General features: G+C 40.9%; 1 protein-coding gene across 2 annotated transcripts in view; it reads right to left on the reverse strand.

The window, feature by feature from the left end:
• Positions 1–17236, reverse strand: part of LOC134859199 (1-phosphatidylinositol 4,5-bisphosphate phosphodiesterase beta-1-like) — a 21660-nt gene extending 4424 nt beyond the window's left edge. The window contains exons 1-24 of one of the 2 annotated variants that reach the window (XM_063875553.1): positions 16814–17236; positions 14017–14094; positions 12652–12720; positions 12380–12520; positions 11984–12063; positions 11767–11820; positions 10427–10502; positions 9420–9520; positions 7988–8151; positions 7608–7754; positions 7223–7380; positions 6803–6885; positions 6616–6700; positions 6233–6398; positions 5080–5135; positions 3864–3960; positions 3342–3426; positions 2136–2260; positions 1653–1807; positions 1276–1443; positions 1037–1136; positions 773–877; positions 346–458; positions 1–80 (exon numbers count right to left, since the gene is read on the reverse strand). The exon at positions 1–80 is cut by the window's left edge and continues 71 nt beyond it. In XM_063875553.1, coding sequence (XP_063731623.1) covers positions 1–80; positions 346–458; positions 773–877; positions 1037–1136; positions 1276–1443; positions 1653–1807; positions 2136–2260; positions 3342–3426; positions 3864–3960; positions 5080–5135; positions 6233–6398; positions 6616–6700; positions 6803–6885; positions 7223–7380; positions 7608–7754; positions 7988–8151; positions 9420–9520; positions 10427–10502; positions 11767–11820; positions 11984–12063; positions 12380–12520; positions 12652–12720; positions 14017–14094; positions 16814–16912 — 2585 coding nt within the window. In that variant the 5' untranslated portion in view covers positions 16913–17236. Of the gene's footprint in view, positions 81–345; positions 459–772; positions 878–1036; positions 1137–1275; positions 1444–1652; positions 1808–2135; positions 2261–3341; positions 3427–3863; positions 3961–5079; positions 5247–6232; positions 6399–6615; positions 6701–6802; positions 6886–7222; positions 7381–7607; positions 7755–7987; positions 8152–9419; positions 9521–10426; positions 10503–11766; positions 11821–11983; positions 12064–12379; positions 12521–12651; positions 12721–14016; positions 14095–16813 lie in introns of both variants that reach the window. The other variant, XM_063875551.1, reaches the window with a different exon arrangement.
• Positions 17237–17650: the final 414 nt, after the last annotated feature.

Consider the following 17650-nt stretch of genomic DNA (forward strand, 5'->3'; position numbering starts at 1 on the left):
CCGGGGGCGGGGCTTAACCCATTCTCCTGAGGAGCTGGTTTCAGATCAGCCTTACGCTCTGCACAGGTATCTGCTTCATCCTGAATAAAAAAAGCAGAATTTCATCCAAATGAGCAAAAAAACAAACACATTTACTAACAAATAACAACAAGAAGGAGGGCTATCTTTAATGTCATCATACTTCAAAAGAAAAAAGGTTTATTCCCTCTTTACTTTTTCCTTTCTCTCTCTAGATTTTTATTTGACATCATATTTGGGGGAAAAGTGTAAGCAGCTCACTTGGTTATGTCAAAATGTAAGGACAAATGTGTCCAACTTAAATATAATAAATCAGCGGAGCTTCACCTCAGTTTGTGTGTCCTCCTCCCCATCCTCCAGCGTCAGAGCGGCCAGCTGTTTGGACCTCTGCTCCAGGAGGTTCACGTATCGGATCGGGTTGGACAGAGCCTCGATCACATCTGGAGAGGAAGTGTATGTTTAGAGATAAAGATATTGAATAGGTAAATACTGAGTTGTAAGTGCAGTTTCATGGACACGGTCATATTTAAGTTTCTGATTTAAATTTCTGCTGCTTTCAAAGCATTTTAGTTGCATATCGTCGTTAAATACTGTGGAATATTCTTGATGTTGATCGTGTTTTAAAATTGGAAAAATTCTGGTCAGAAAAAAAAAATGTTGCAATTTTTTTCATTTAAAATACATTATATTTGTTCCTAGGCAACTCAGTGTTGGTTTTCTACAGAAAGGTAGTTACTTTATTTTGTTTATTTACCTGCAAAGGTGTCTGGGACGTAGTCCTTGACCTCGATGTAGACGAACACAGCTGGCAGAATCAGAGACTGATTCTTCTCGTTCCTCAGGCTGATGTAACGATAACCTGAAAGAAGATTAACCAACGGTCTGAAGTTTGACTGATAAGAAGGTTAACACGATAATATTACATTTCTGCCTATAAATTCCTCTTTATACTCTACACACTGACCCTTCAAGGATTCACAATAGACAGAGAGGAAGTTAAAGTGGCATGAAAGAGTACCTGGTCTGATAGCAGACACTGGAATAATCCGATGACCGATGAACTTCCCTCCTTCCTCAAAAGCAGCGATCCTCAGCGAGGCCAGAGTGGGAAGAATCACCTGTCAGAGAGTCAGAGTCACACCATCATCGCACTGGTGACAGGATAGTTGCTGGTGGGAGCTAGCTACACTAATGGATGTCTTTCCCTCAGGAAGTAGGAGGAAGAGCTATCAGCAGATGAATCAGAGTAACACTCACCTTTTTGAAGATGATGGGTTCCTCGTCCCACACCGGGTTGATGGCGTTGTTGTTCTGAGACGTTTTAGTTTTCAGGGCTTTCCTCCTGGTGTCTGCAGGAAGGCCGAACATGTCCACCTCCACGTACACACCCACCCTCCGCTCAGTCAGGAACTGTCCTGAAATCACCTGGATAACACACATGCATGAGCTTATATGGATCTAACAACTTAATTTTCCCGCCGAAGAGGGTTGTTCGACGGTGCGTTAAAGCAGTGCAAATATCCTAAATGAGTTTGCTGCTACCCCTGTCCACATAAGTGTCAAACTTTAGACAAATACCTCAACCAACCCCACCTCAAAACCCCTGAAGTACCCCTTTAACCAGAGGACAGTACCTTCACAGAGAGGGTGTTAGCGACGATGCCGTCCACCGTGTTTTCTGCAAACGGGTCGAAGTGTTTGTCCGGCCGCCTCATGAACTCCGGCTTCAGTCTGTAGCCGCTGCGACCGTTGTACTCAAACATGAAGAGATTCAGCTGCATGGACAAATCTGGAACAAAAACAGTGTATTGTTGATAAATTGTAAAACACTGACTATGTTTCACTATGGTTGAGGAAACCTACTTGCCCCTAAACAAATTATTTTATCAATTAACAGCAGCTATTAAATTAATCGTCATGTTTAATCTTCATTAGAGTAAATTAATCAGATTATTCTCCCATATTCTCTAGTGCATTTAAATGCTTGTTTTTGGGACATACCTCTTTATCCCTAAATATTTTAAAAAGAATCACATGTTGTTTATATTTAAGGTTCAAAATCACTGCTCTTTTGTATTAAAATGTTGACTTTAACACATTCAATACTCAATGCTCACCTATAGTCTGGTAATTGAGAGCCACGAGTTGACAGCCGGCGTTCCAGAAGAGCTGGGGCATGAAGTTAGAGGAATCCACTCGGGTTCCTTTTGGGTAGATCCGGCTCAGCTGGGATTTATTATATCTGGGTAATTAATGTAAGGTTAAGAACAATTATGAGGTGAGTTAAAATATTTCTGTATCCCTGTTATGTTAAATATTTAATTTCAAAGATCAAAAATACAGCAAGACATCTTTAAGACCAGAGAAAAAGAAAAGAATTCATTAGAAAATAAAAGATATGACTAATTCTTACAATATAATAACTAATGATAATAATACAAATAAATACAATCAAAATAATAATTAAAGAATACTTTAAAAAAATATTATGATTAATTTAAAAATAATAATTATACCAATAAAATATAAATAGTAATAATACAAATAAATAAATACAAAAACACATAATAACCATATTATTTTGACATTATTTTTGATTAATAAAAAAACAATATATAAATAATAATAATAACAATAATAATAATAAAAACAACAACAATAATAAAAACAACAATAATAATAAAAACAACAACAATAATAATAACAACAATAATAATAACAATAATAACAACAACAATAATAACAATAATAATAATAACAATAATAATAATAACAATAATAATAATATAACAATAATAATAATAACAACAATAATAATAATAACAATAATAATAATAACAATAATAATAACAATAATAATAATAATAATAATAATAATAATAATAGTAATAATAACAATAATAATAATAATAATAATAATAATAATAATAATAATAATAACAATAATAATAATAATTATACAAATAAAAACCAAACTAAAAATAATACTACATTTTATTAAAAGAATGATTTTTTATTGTTTATGTAGACTTTATATGTACAGGTTCAAATATACTAAAACTTAACAAACCTAAAATGTACAAAATATTTAAAGCTTTTCTGAAACGGTGTCATTTATGAAGAAATTAAAATAAAACATATTCTTGTACAACGTTTTATTATAAAAAATCATATTGACAGCAACTCAGGGACAGCGAAACACTTGTGAAGGTTTAAAAATACCAATGAAAAGAAGCATCACTCAAAAGGAAAGAGAAGGGACAGAAAGTATGGAAGCGGTTGCCATGGAGCGGCGTATCTGCGGTAACCGTTGCCAAGGATACTCCACAAACTCCACCGGTGACTTTGTGAGATGCTCCAGAGCTTTGGTCTCCACGAAGGACGACATGTGGTAACAACGGGCTGCCTCTACACACACACACACACACACACACACACACACAGACACACAGACACACAGACACACAGACACACAGACACACACACACACACAGACACAGACACAGACACAGACACACACACACACACACACACACACACACACACACACACACACACACACACACACAGACACACACACACACACACACACACACACACACACACACACACACACACACACACACACACACACACACACATAGAAAAAGACATTAATATTTTTCAGCAATTGCCCTTGGTTTCTCTGTCTGAAACCAGAGCCCAGTCTGCTCTGATTGGTTAGCTGCTTATAGATGTCCCGCCCCTTAGCCTATCACGTACATTGTGTTTGAGTGCTAGCCAATAGACGAGCATGTGTTACACAGTGATGTCACAATGTGAGTGTGTGAACAGCTTTTCCTCACTCTTTGAAGCTTCGAAGGAGTTGAACTTGGTTGGCTGGACGTAGTTCACCAGAGTGGACATCTCCTCTGTGGCCACGGCCTCCCGCTCGGCTGAGCCCTGACACAGATAGACAGGATAGAAAAGTTCTCTTATATTTAAGTCTGTGGTTTAATGGTCTGATGGATGCATGTACTGGGGTGATGTTGAAAGTGAAGTTTCAGCAGATGGATTTGGGTCAAACAATTGTAGTCAGGACACGACAGTTGAATCAGTATTATCATTATATGACAGAAACACAAACATAAAACAAGAGTGAAACAAAACTTCCGTGTAGATGTTCAGATACACACACACACATTTAAAAACACACCACCTCAGACCTTCCTTGCTGTTATTTGTACATTTCTGTGAAGATGACCTTGTTTTCATGTTATGATCGGCCCTGCTCTTGTTTTCTCTAGGGTGGAAGTAATCGACATTTTATGACAGTTTGTTTCTAAGTTTTACAAAACGTTGCCTCTTTTGTATCCACCCTCAATTATGCAAAAAAAGGGTCAAGTTTTGCCTTTATTTTCCTAAATATAGACCTTTAAACATTAGGATTTGGGAGATTTCCTTTGAAATATACATTTTCTTTGATATAATGAAAGTTTAATCTTAAACTAGGTTTTCTAAAAATGAATTGCAAAGCCAATGTATTCTGCAGAATTCCCAACACCATATAAGTTGAAAAAGATGGACTATTTAAAAACCTAAATCTCTACCTCTTATAAATATTTGAGTTTTATAAATATATCGGGACCTAAGTGTTTGAATTACTGTGGGACTCCAATGCACATGACCTGGTCTACTGTTACCTTATGTTTTGTACCTTTATTTTTCATTTGTGTGAATTGACAATATGCAGCAAACAGGAGGACAGATACACACCTACTCTGGAGTTAAAGAGTGTTGTCTTTTAATGTAAACACAATGATTCAAACTAAGTGATCACTGCTTGTGAGGCTAAAGCTTAGACCCACTGAAACATTTAGGACGAGAAAAAGGAAATATCCTCAACACTACACCGTGAGAACAGGACTCAAAAATAACACACACACAACAGGAAACATCAGCAAGTGTCAACAACAACATCTACAGTACATAAAACAACAATGGCTGTCAAATAAACAACAAAACAATGAAAGTCAACACATTTATTTTGACATTCAGTGAGCGGCCCTCGGCCTCACTGACCTTTTTACCATCATCATCTTCATCATCATCCTCTTCCTCACTCTCAGCCTCCATCTCTGTTAAAATTAAAGTTAAACAAGTCTTCATCCTCATCGTCTCTTGATCCACTCTTCTTCGTTTGTTAACATCAAACAGCTGTAAACCTGACCCTGTGTGTTCGGCTGACACTGTGTGTCGGATTAAAGAGGGAATAAAACACCGTCACACACACACACACACACACACACACACTCCAGTTTCATCAAAGTAACCGGAGAAGATTCTCGTACGTAGAATTTGCATCAACTTTTTTTTATGTGGTGTGTTTGAATAATAACGTGGATTTCTGCCTGAGGAAATATATGTTCGCTTTAAGAAATCTATATACAATTTACATACACATTTTCTGTATTTCTAAAACACATTTTCACATCGCATTGGTAAGAAAACGGTCAAAGGTTGGGTTAAGAATGAATACAATTTATGGGGAAAATGTAGATACAAGAAAACAGCTGATCAAACATAATTTAAATGATTACCCAGACACTACATGGCAATGAAAAATGAGAATAGGAATGTGTAATTTAGATTTGTTGGAGCTGTTATGGATAATTACCTGCTTTGAATACCAACTAAAAAAGTGATGATTTCACATTTTCATATTTTGGAAGAGTGCAAACCAAATTTAACTGACATCACTATTGTAAACACTTTGATTTCACTCTAGTAAAGTAGAGCAATATTTCATTTGTCCAAGAAAAATTCGACATGAGGGTCTGGAATAGATCCCACAACCTTCTGATTGGAAGATGACTGCAACCCCTCACAGCCCCAGTAAGAAGTGTGCATGTTTGAGACGTTTGTTTGGAAGAATCAACCATTTCTTTGGCTTTTGACATACATAACAATCTGTTGTGTGAACTGGTGGCTGGAGAGGTGCCAGTTGCCCCTGCAGAGGTGTCTTTGAGCAAGGCACTGGACCCTAAACTCCTTCCTGACGTCTAGAGATGGCAGCCCCTTTACTCGTGTGCATTTGAAACATTTTGCAGCCCTGAAACATCCCGGCTCCTTGCCCCCTGTTCTGTGTGTTCCTACAAAGACTGAGAGTGTGTGGCAGTAGATCTCAGATGGATTTAAAGGCTGAAGAAGTCCTTTTGTCTTGTGTCTTTCTTACCTCCCGTGTTGTTGCTAGGAGACGCCGATTCGTTGCTCTGATTGGCCGCTTGGTCCGTCAGTCGCTTGGTGTCCGTGTTGGCGGAGGGTTTGTGGGATTTCTTGTTTTTGATGAGAATTTTTCCCATCAGCTCCTGAGGACTGGGCAGGGGGACGCCCGCCTCCACCTACACACACACACACACACACACACACACACACACACACACACACACACACACACACACACACACACACACACACACACACACACACACACACACACACACACACACACACACAATGAAGATGATTGGTGTAATCCATAAAGGTGGCTAGTTTAAAACACACTTTTCTAAGAGTAATTAAATGCATTATGCCACATTCTTCCTGTGTGTGACTTACAGGGTATTTGTCCAGAGGCTCCATCAGCAGCGCGTCTCCGAAAATAGATTGACAGTATTCAGCCATCTTAGCCTGCTGCTTCGACCTGATGGCGACAAAAAGATTCGATAGATAGATATTAATCTCAAATTCAAATCCATCTCTATCATTGATCACATGAATCAGAAGGTAATAAGGAGGTCCTCACGAGTCCACGTGGTTTTCAAAGGAGAGTATGACAGGGAACGGTGAGGTCTTGAAGGCACACTCTGCAATGGCTTCTAGCACTTCCTGAAAAATTAAAAACAAAGCTTATCAAATGTGCAGGTCAGGAGAAACAGGAAGGATTTTCAAATTTACCTATACGTAATTTTGAACACATCTGATGCAGAGTGGATGAATATTGACTAAAAGCAGGTTCAGAAACTTTGCAACTGAAGAAGATCCTTGTGATGCGAACTTCATGATCCACTTCGTACATACCACAGTCATCCCTGCACCAGCTCTCACACACACACACACACACACACACACACACACACACACACACACACACACACACACACACACACACACACACACACACACACACACACACACACACACACACACACACACACACACACACCTTGAAGGAGATTTCCGAGGTCATGGTGAAGCCGTGCGTGATGACCGGTTCCTCCTCCGCCGTCCGTCCTTTCCAGACGTCTAACTCCACGCAGCGGCACCCGGCCAGCAGGACCTGCCTGTACATCTCCACCGAGGAGCTGCCCGCCAGCTGACCCGCTGGAACGTGACACAACATGAAGGATTAACTAAGATTAGATATACTTTATTATTGATCTCAAATCAGGATTTTGTTTGGTTACAGCAGCATGTTAACTAGGCATTACACATGAGCTCAAATCTAAATGATGTTGCACCTATACTTTAAATATTCTGTATCTGTTATATGAATTCATAAATCTCATGAATTTAGAATTGTGTGTGTGTGTGTGTGTGTATGTGTGTACCTGTCAGGTATGTATTGTGTGAGGAGTTGATGATGTAGTGCGACAGCGGGAAGCTCATGTCTTCAGACTGATCCAGTTTCTCCGGAGGGATGATCCCGTTCTCATCGCTGGAGAGATAACTGGAGAGCGCCTGCAGGGAGATCACGCCTACACACACACACACACACACACACACACACACACACACACACACACACACACACACACACACACACACACACACACACACACACACACACACACACACACACACACACACACACACACGTGAATATTTTATACCCTTTTGAAAATCTCTTTTGCACATGTTTTTGAATGGGGTTGGTGTGTGTGTGTGTGTGTGCGTGTGTGTGTGTGTGAGTGTGTTTCAGTGTGTTTACCTTTCTTCAGCTGATCCTGGTCCTGCTGGTGTCTCTCCATCACAGAGTGAGTCTGTGCAGGCCGGAGGGGGGGGTACAGGATCTCATTGAGGCGGGGGTCTCTCTGCTTGTTGTTGATGAAGTCTGTCATCTGATCCAGAGACAGCGTCCGGTCATCCCACCCTCTGCAGGACACACAGTGTATTATGGGATGTCTACACATCCACAAAACAGCTTCATATTTCCAAATAGTGTAGTAGTACTAGTATAATACATTGCAGAAGTTTTCATGCAATCAGGTGCTTAAATTGATATTTCAGTCCCTCAAAAATCTAGATTTCTTGCTTTTATCTGTTTTATATCCTATTTACCTAAATACCTTTGGATTTAGACTGATAAAACAAGACAATTAAATACATTTCTTTCACTATTTCCAAACATTTTATATCCCCATTTATCTAGAAGATAATCGGCAGAATAATCTAATAAATCTAATTGCTAATTGCAGCCCTATGAAGATGTTTCTGTTTGAATTAGAGCTGAATCAAAGTTGCTGGTTTCCACTAATTGTAAGGATTTGTAGCTTTAGAAAAAAAAGACTGAAGTTTTTTATTTCTTCAGACAAAAAGGTAAGAATGAATAGTTAGTTCTTGGAACTTATGGGTATAGGTATTTGCTTTTTAAAAAGATTTTATGGACTAAATAGTTGCACATATTCCAGCGAATGATATGTATTTGCTGAACATAGAGTAATACGAGTTAATACTGTAGTTTACACTTCAAAGTTGAAGACACAGCCTCTCTTTAATCCCTGTGTGTGTGTGTGTGTGTGTGTGTGTGTGTGTGTGTGTGTGTGTGTGTGTGTGTGTGTGTGTGTGTGTGTGTGTGTGTGTGTGTGTGTGTCTACAAGTGGGACAGAAGATGAATCATTATTCATCATCCTTCGCATATCAAAGAAATTACCCTGAAGCAAAGAACAACACACTTGGAAAGCATGAAAGCTTGTGTAACAGTAATAAGTCTTTGAGCTGCTCAGAGGTCAGTGGAGCTGCACATCTAAAGAGGACATTCTGCTCAGGTCCATATTTCTATTTAGTGTCTCTCCTGGGACATGTCTCCATGATTTAATGTTCAAAAAGCTCTTTATTTTTCTCATCCTGCCTGTGCTGCAGCACCTCTTTTCACCCTCTGTCTGAAACCAGAGCCCAGTCTGCTCTGATTGGTTAGCTGGGCCGGCTCTGTTGTGATTGGTCAACCGCTGAGAGATGTCCCGCCCCTTAGACTATAACGTACAATGTGTTGGAGCAATAGCCAATAGAAGCGCCAGTGTTCCAAAGTGGCGTCACTATGTTATTGAACTTTGGGATTTTAGCCTTTGCAGACCATTTACATGCACCAACACCTTACAAACAAACTAGAGGAAAGAGAAAACCCCCCAAAATATAATCCTTACTGCAGTTTGAAGATGCTGCTGAGCTCAGGGCGAGGACACAGGCTCTCCAAGAAGCTCCTGTAGATTTCGGGCGTGAAGTCCTCCAGTTTGATGCTGTCGCCCTGTCAGAAATATAGGACACGGACATTAACGTCAGCACATTTTTTAATTAGCAAGAACTGGAACTATCTGTGTGTCAGCTTCACTGTGTTTCATCCTCCTTCTACTTCCTGTATAAAAACATGTTTCAAAACCTTGAAAATAACCAAATATTCCTCCCCAGCTCTGATTTATTTCTTCTCTTATAAAAATGTGCTTTCACAGGAATATTAAATGTGAGATTCAGTGTGAAGTGGGGAATCTGCTTTTCACTGGTTGCTTTAAAACTTGATGACCCAGATATTTTATTCTCCCCTCCGTGCACCGTGAGTCATTCTGGACCGAGAGCATCAGATAAAGGACTCGATATATAGAATAGAAAATGGAGATAAAAGAGGGTTAGGCTTGAAAGAGACAGAGGTCAAATATATTCTTTCTCTTCCTTTCAGAGACACAGAAGTAACAGCCATGATGAGAGCTGTTTGAAACATCTGGATGGCAGGAAAGGAGCTTCAATGCTTTGTTTATCATCTCCTTTACCTTAGGTTCCACTGGACCATCCTTTAGGAAGGAAAGGAGCTAATGCTGTCCCATAATTCCTTGGGGCTTAACATCCAAATCGAACTAATCCTGATTCATGTTTATGTTAGGACTTGTGGAGGGGAGGCTGAGGAACCATTTCCTTTCACTGTCCTTTTTAAATCTTAATTCAAACCTTGGTAATGAAGTCATATGTTGTCCCCTGTTTATAAAGCTTGACTAAACAACCTGGGGTGAAATATTGAAATGCTTTCAGTCCAACTACAGAAAATAGTAGTTCCCAATTCACCGAGGTAAAGGAAGAGTGGTTAGGAAAAGACATAGGAGCTCATGTGCATCTCCAGTTTTCTGCAGATCACAACAATAAAGAAACGTATTGAAGTCTTTACCCGTCCGTAGGGCAGCTTGCAGTTCTCCAAGGAGTTCTCTACTCTCTTCCTGTCTGAAGAAAACAGGCGAACAATGCTGCAAAACACAATGACAACACCACATTATCACCTCACCCTTAAACACAAGCTACGTTTTGACTTCTTAAAATACCTCTATGTAACAACCCCAAATTTACTCCTCTAACTGTACAAATGTCCTCCTCTTAGTCCATTAAACTTACTTTAAGTTCCCCCAAAACGTTGCTATTTTACAATGTGACGTAAAAAAGAACATTATGCAACTTTCCAGGTTCATATCAGTATGTAGTGTCTCTCCTGGGACATGTCTCCATGCTCTAATGTCAGAAAGCTCTTTATGTTTCTCATCCTGCCTGTGCAGCAGCTCCTCTTTTCACCCTCTGTCTGAAACCAGAGCCCAGTCTGCTCTGATTGGTTAGCTGGCTGGCTCTGTTGTGATTGGTCAACCGCTTAGAGATGTCCCGCCCCTTAGCCTATCACTAACAATGTGTTGGAGCGCTAGCCAATAGAAGCACAGGTGTGCCATAGTGATGTCACTATGTTCAGGAGGTAAACAAAGGAGTCCAATGGAGGCGTTTCAGGAACTTTGTGATTTTAGCCTTTGCAGACCATTTACATGCACTAACACCTTTATAACACACTAGAGGAAAGAAGGAACCCCCCCAAAAAAGGAGACAGGGCCTCTTTAAAGCTGTTTTGAGTGTGCCATAGTGATGTCACTATTTCAAGAATTAAACAAAGGGGTACAATCGAGTCGTTTCAGGAACTTTGGGATTCAAGCCTTTGCAGACCATTTACATGCACAAAAACACTACCAAAAAAGGAAAACCCCAAAGGGCATAATAGGGCATGTTTAACAAACGTTCTCTTGGCAATATCAACGTCTTTGCTTTCTAAAAATTCCCGCAAACGTTCTCCTTTAACTCCCATCTTGTCCCTCTCATACCTCTCCTTCCAATATGTATCACCTGAGCTTCATTCTGCTCATGCTTTGCTTCTGAAACGCAGCTATCCTTCACCACTCTTATCATCCCGTCTCATGCTCCGGCAGTGGTTGATTACCAGGTCAGTGCTGAATTAAGCACCTTCATGAAACCTGTCCCTGTTTTTGCTTTCCCAAGTGCACATGGAATTAAGTTTATTTTTGGAAGCAAGGGACAGGAAAGAGCAAAGTTTCGTTTTGTGCGCATCTCGAAGGATTTCGCCGGGCTATTTTCTCTCCCATCCGCTGCAGAGCCTTAACTGTAACATGTGCCTCAGAGTTAACACACACGCATTGATTAAAGATCAGGAAGCTAATAATAATAACAACAGGGACTCACTTCTTCACGGGGATCCTCCCCTCCGCGTTCGGCTGGAGGGTCAACCTGACGTACCTGAAACAATAGAGGGTAAAAAAGTCTGTAAACCCGGGGATACACTACAAGTAGATAGACTATTTCAAGGTGTGTGTGTGTGTGTGTGTGTGTGTGTGTGTGTGTGTGTGTGTGTGTGTGTGTGTGTGTGTGTGTGTGTGTGTGTGTGTGTGTGTGTACTCACGCTTTCAACAGACTGTGGTCTCTGTTGAGATTGTGACTCAGCAGATTGGAAGACAGAGAAAACAGTTCCTCGCACCACACCTGCGGAAATAAACCCAATTATTCATCATCATCCTCATCCTGATCAACCTCATCCTCTTCCTCATCATCATCCACATCCTCCTCTTTCTTATCATCCTCATCCCCCTCCTCCTCCTCCTCCTCCTCCTCCTCCTCATCATCATCATCATCATCATCCTCCTCCTCCTCCTCCTCCTCCTCCTCCTCCTCCTCCTCATCCTGATCAACCTCATCCTCTTCCTCATCATCATCCACATCCTTCTCTTTCTTATCATCCCCCTCCTCCTCCTCCTCCTCCTCCTCCTCTTCCTCCTCATCATCTTCATCCTTCTCATACCTTGGCCTCGTCCTCCTGTGAAGCGATGAAGTTCAGCTGGTTGACGTTCACCAGGTCCGAGGCCGTAACCACGGTGACCATGCGATTCTCCAGTCGGCCAACCAGATTGCCGATATCCAGCAGCTCCCGCAGCTTGGCCTCCTATTGGACGAGGCAGAATAACAGAATAAACAACAGGATGTTCTTTGTGTTGTTGTTTATTCTTGTTTGTGTTTTCGTTGAAACTTTATTTGATTTGCAGAGAAAATACTGTAAATAATGAAAAGTGTTACCTTTGGGGTTTTGGTGCTCCTCCCTGTTCTGACATCTTTAACAAAGGTTAGGTCCAACAGCTCTGTCTCCTGAAGAACACACACACACACACACACACACACACACACACACACACACACACACACACACACACACACACACACACACACACACACACACACACACACACACACACACACACACACACACACACACACACACAATGTCAGCTGGAGCTAAAGGCTACATCCTGTTTCCTGTGAAGGACTTAGGCCCACCTGGACAGAAGGTGTAGGTGTGTGTTTGTGTGTGTGTGTGTGTGTGTGTGTGTGTGTGTGTGTGTGTGTGTGTGTGTGTGTGTGTGTAAATCAATCCTCACATGCTTTCCTTGGAATTTTGCAACACCCATTGTAACTTGGAAAACATTCATATTTGCTTTATTACAGTACAAACTCATTTCCCACTTCGACAGTCAGTAAAATAAACCATATTTTAAATCTTATATTAAATATCTTTCATACGCAACACATAAGGTCATTCACAAAAAATAAAACAAATTCATTCTGAATCCCCTCAAAATATGATGTCTCTGATGTGCTTCTCAGAAACAGTCTGCCTGATTAAATACATAAGGAATAACAACATCTACTTTATGTCTGGGTATGGACAATCTGGTGTTAGCATCCTCGTATGCTAACAGGATGTCGCTATGTTTTCCAGAGCCATAGGAACAGAAAAGGGAAGCTGTTTTTACATCTTGTTGAAAAGTTTAAATGATCAGTTTGCTTTATTTCAACAGCCGGAGTTAGCATTAGCTTAACCCTTTGCAAAAAGCAGTAGCAGACATTGGGTTTTTGCTATTAGCTGCTTTTTTGGTACTTTTATTTCAGTTTCAGCATCTTATAAAAACATATTCCGACTTTTGTCAATATTTGTTTCAAACGTAGCCGTATCAACATTGTTTTAACAAAGTAAGCAAATATATTATTATTAATCATAATAATATATATATCATTTCATCAAGTCTCATTTAAAACAAAACTGTCATTCATTCAGCAACCTGCACTCAAAGGTGTCAATCAATGTAAGGAAAAAAGAGTGGACTGGAGGTAAGAGGTTTATTTGAACAAACCTGTAATGAGTGTTTGACTCGGAGCAGAGTGCACGCATTGACCGCTCAGACCTCAACACGGAGTCAAATTTGGACTCAATCAATGAACTAAAAGTGCTCCTAATCATCCTGCTTGTTCACATTCTCGGCCTACATTTAGAGGCTATTCAAGACAGTGCACGTGTGTGTGTGTGTGTGTGTGTGTGTGTGTGTGTGTGTGTGTGTGTGTGTGTGTGTGTGTGTGTGTGTGTGTGTGTGTGTGTGTGTGCTCAACCTTATTTTGGTCCGTCCAGTAGAGATAAAATCCATGAGGATCCACGTGAAGCGTCACTGGATTCACAGTGGACAGATCCTGAAGGGAAAGAATGGAAAACCAGTGAAGAGACAACAACAGTAATAACAAATCAAACAATATATCAAAAGCCCCCATTAGTGCCACTCGAAAATACACCACTATTCTCTAAATCCCATTTCAGAACTGGTGATTTTCGCATTTTGGAAGGAAATATGAAATGACCATGATGCAACAGCACACCTGTCAGTGATTCAGCGCAGGTTCAACCTCTAAATGTGCTTCATTAAACCGGGAACATTGAGTGATTTTGGGGACAGCAGCTCTAACTGACTAAGTTGAGTTGTCGTGACATCCGATAATTGTCCCTGTTGCCGTAGTAACACACTGTGACAGTTTGTGATTGGCTCCAGGTGCACTTTATCCTATCCACTCTATATGAAGGAGCAGATAATACGGATAATTAGTGCCCCGATAAAAACTCTAAAATAATATCTGCTCAGTTATTTTACTTTCTGATGCTCACACTTTACTCAGTGTGGTTTGAACTGTTTTATTCCAGCACTTATTTTATAAGGATATTGCTATAGGAGCCAACCATAGCCCAAAATAACAAAATCGCCAACTTCGAAATAAATGATTAATCGTGAAGGTTCATTTTTCTTGCAAACAGTCAAACATTTTTGCTCACAGCTTCTCAAATATCGAGACGTGCTGATTTATTCTTCTTAAATATCTGAACGTCCTTGGGTTCAGACATTTCTGAACACCGCCACAGATTCAAAGTGAGTGAGATTTCATGTGACAGGTCAAATGTAACTCCAACTCAGCAACACCACTTTAAAGAGGCCCTGTCCTCTTTTTTTGGGAGGGGGGGGGGTTCCCTTTCCTGTAGTATGTTATATAGGTGTTAGTGCATGTCAATGGTCCCTGCTGCCTGAAACGCCTCCATTAGAGTCCTTTGTTTATTTGTTAACATAGTGACATCACTTTGCAAACACTCACATTTGTATTGGATAGAGCTCCAATACATCGTACGTGATAGGCTAAGGGGGCAGGACATCTCTAAGTGGTTGACCAATCACAACAGAGCCGGCCAGCTAACCAATCAGAGCAGACTGGGCTCTGGTTTCAGACAGAGGGTGAAAAGAGGAGCTGCAGCACAGGCAGTATGAGAAACATAAAGAGCTTTCTGAACATTAGAGCATGGAGACATGTCCCAGGAGAGAGACACAGAGCATGGAGACATGTCCCAGGAGAGGAATAAATACAAATATTCCTTTAACTTTTAAATTTTGGCACTACATATTTTTTGTTGAAACAAATCCTGTAATATTTCTGGAGAGAGGACACTGTCGTTAAAACGGCACAGGTTTCAGCTTTAGAGAATATCTCATCCCACTTCCTACTGAAGGAAATTAGCGTTTCAAAATGAACTGTTGCATTATCCCTAAATTATAAATAGAGAGAATAGAAGTTGAATTTGGCGAACAGCTTGCTGAGATATTTCAGTAGATGTCAGAGCTCATAAAATTCTGTGAATTTCTTCACGTTTTGTGAGAAAAAGAATAAGAAAAACGATCCAAAAAAAAGCTCAGAAAATCGTTAACTAGATCCCTGGTTATCACCTGTTGGCATAGCAACCAATTTCATTTTTCATAAAAACCCAGCTCTACATAGAAAATATTTACTCTCACACACACACACACACACACACACACACACACACACACACACACACACACACACACACACACACACACACACACACACACACACACACACACACACACACACACACACACACACGGTTCAATCATGATGAACAGAGTTAAGTGTATTGAATTAGCTCTTCGGTAAGTATGATTCATGACTTAACGTGGATCAATGCATTGGTTCACTCACTAACTCACACACACACACTCACACACACACACTCACACACACACACACACACAATCTGTTTAGGTGGTGGTAGCATGCCAGTTACCATGGTAACCGGACAGCACGTTTCTCATTGTCAGAGCTCCGTACATCAGCATACCAACACACACACACACACACACACACACACACACACACACACATAGACACACACACACTAACAATTGCACTATGCACATGACAGCAATTGAGTGGTTCTGCATGTGTGTGTCTTATACATATTTAAACACACACACACACACACACACACACACACACACACACACACACACACACACACACACACACACACACACACACACACACACACACACACACACACACACACACACACACACACACTTTAAGCACACACTAATTGATTCCATGCCAACAGGTGGCAATAAAGAACCTGACCAAGATAGCGTTTCTCTCTCTCCCTCTCTCTCTCTCTCCCTATCCCTCTCTCTCTCCCTCTCTCTCTCTCTCTCCCTCTCTCTTTCTCTCCCTCCCTCTCTCTCCTTCCCTCCCTCCCTACCTCTCTCTCTCTCTCTCCCCCTCTCTTTCTCACACACACACCATTCTTGCTGGCGTTTAATCCACAGGTACTTACTGCCAAAGCTCAATCAACAACGTATAGTAAACACATCTGACAACACCTCCTCTTCCTCCTCCTTTCCTCTCACAACTCTTACATCCATCTGGGTATAATCCAAGTGGGAATTCATCATAATACTCCCAGATACATGCACTATTAAAAAGATGATCTAACGTCAAGAAATGTGAATTAAAAACACGATGAAGATCTTTGCCTTCTTTTGGTTTTGCATGCAGTACTTCAGTAAATTGTCCTTACCTCGTCCCATTTTATGAAGTTGCTCCCGTTCCTCAGCGTGGCAGAGACGGAGGGAGGCTGGAGTTTCAACGCATGGACCCCCGGCTGAGCACTCGCCATGGCTTCACACACACCAACAAACACACACACAGACACACACACACTGACTGGAAGCTGCTCACACTCTTGGATGCTGCATCTCTGTTGTGTCCGAGCCCAAACTCCTCAGAAGCTGCAGCAGCATCCTCTCTAGATTGCTTCCTGTCTCTTCACTCTTTTCTTTAAATCTCAGTCCTTCCACTCTCCTCTTCCTCTCTGCTCTGTCTCCCTCCTCTCTCTTCTCCTTTCTTATCCTTCCCTCCCTCCTTTTGTCTCGCCCTCTCTCCTCTGTTGGTGCTGCATCTCACAGAGAGACAGACTGAAACAGATGCCTTCGTGGGAGACAGGATATGTGTGTGTGTGTGTGTGTGTGTGTGTGTGTGTGTGTGTGTGTGTGTGTGTGTGTGTGTGTGTGTGTGTGTGTGTGTGTGTGTGCGTGTGTGCACGTGTGTGCACGCTGCCTCCACAAATTGACTCATCGGCGACATGCGCACAATCACAGCTTCCCACAGATGGGGGAGGGATAAGAGAGGAAGAGCAGGGAGAAAGAAAGAAGAGTGTGGGAGAAATTAAAAGAGAAGAAGAGGTGGAAGAAGACTCAATTTTGGCTCATGATTTAATTTAGGGATTTCATCTTTCAATGATAATGATTTAATTAAAAACATAAAGGCGTTTAAGGATAAAATAGGTAATGTTTGAAGCACTTTTCCTATGAGCGTATACCAAGATCTATGATGGATATAAAACAATGCCTGGGTC

This window comes from Eleginops maclovinus, chromosome 22 (assembly GCF_036324505.1).
Source record: "Eleginops maclovinus isolate JMC-PN-2008 ecotype Puerto Natales chromosome 22, JC_Emac_rtc_rv5, whole genome shotgun sequence".
In the NCBI taxonomy this organism is placed as follows: domain Eukaryota; kingdom Metazoa; phylum Chordata; class Actinopteri; order Perciformes; family Eleginopidae; genus Eleginops; species Eleginops maclovinus.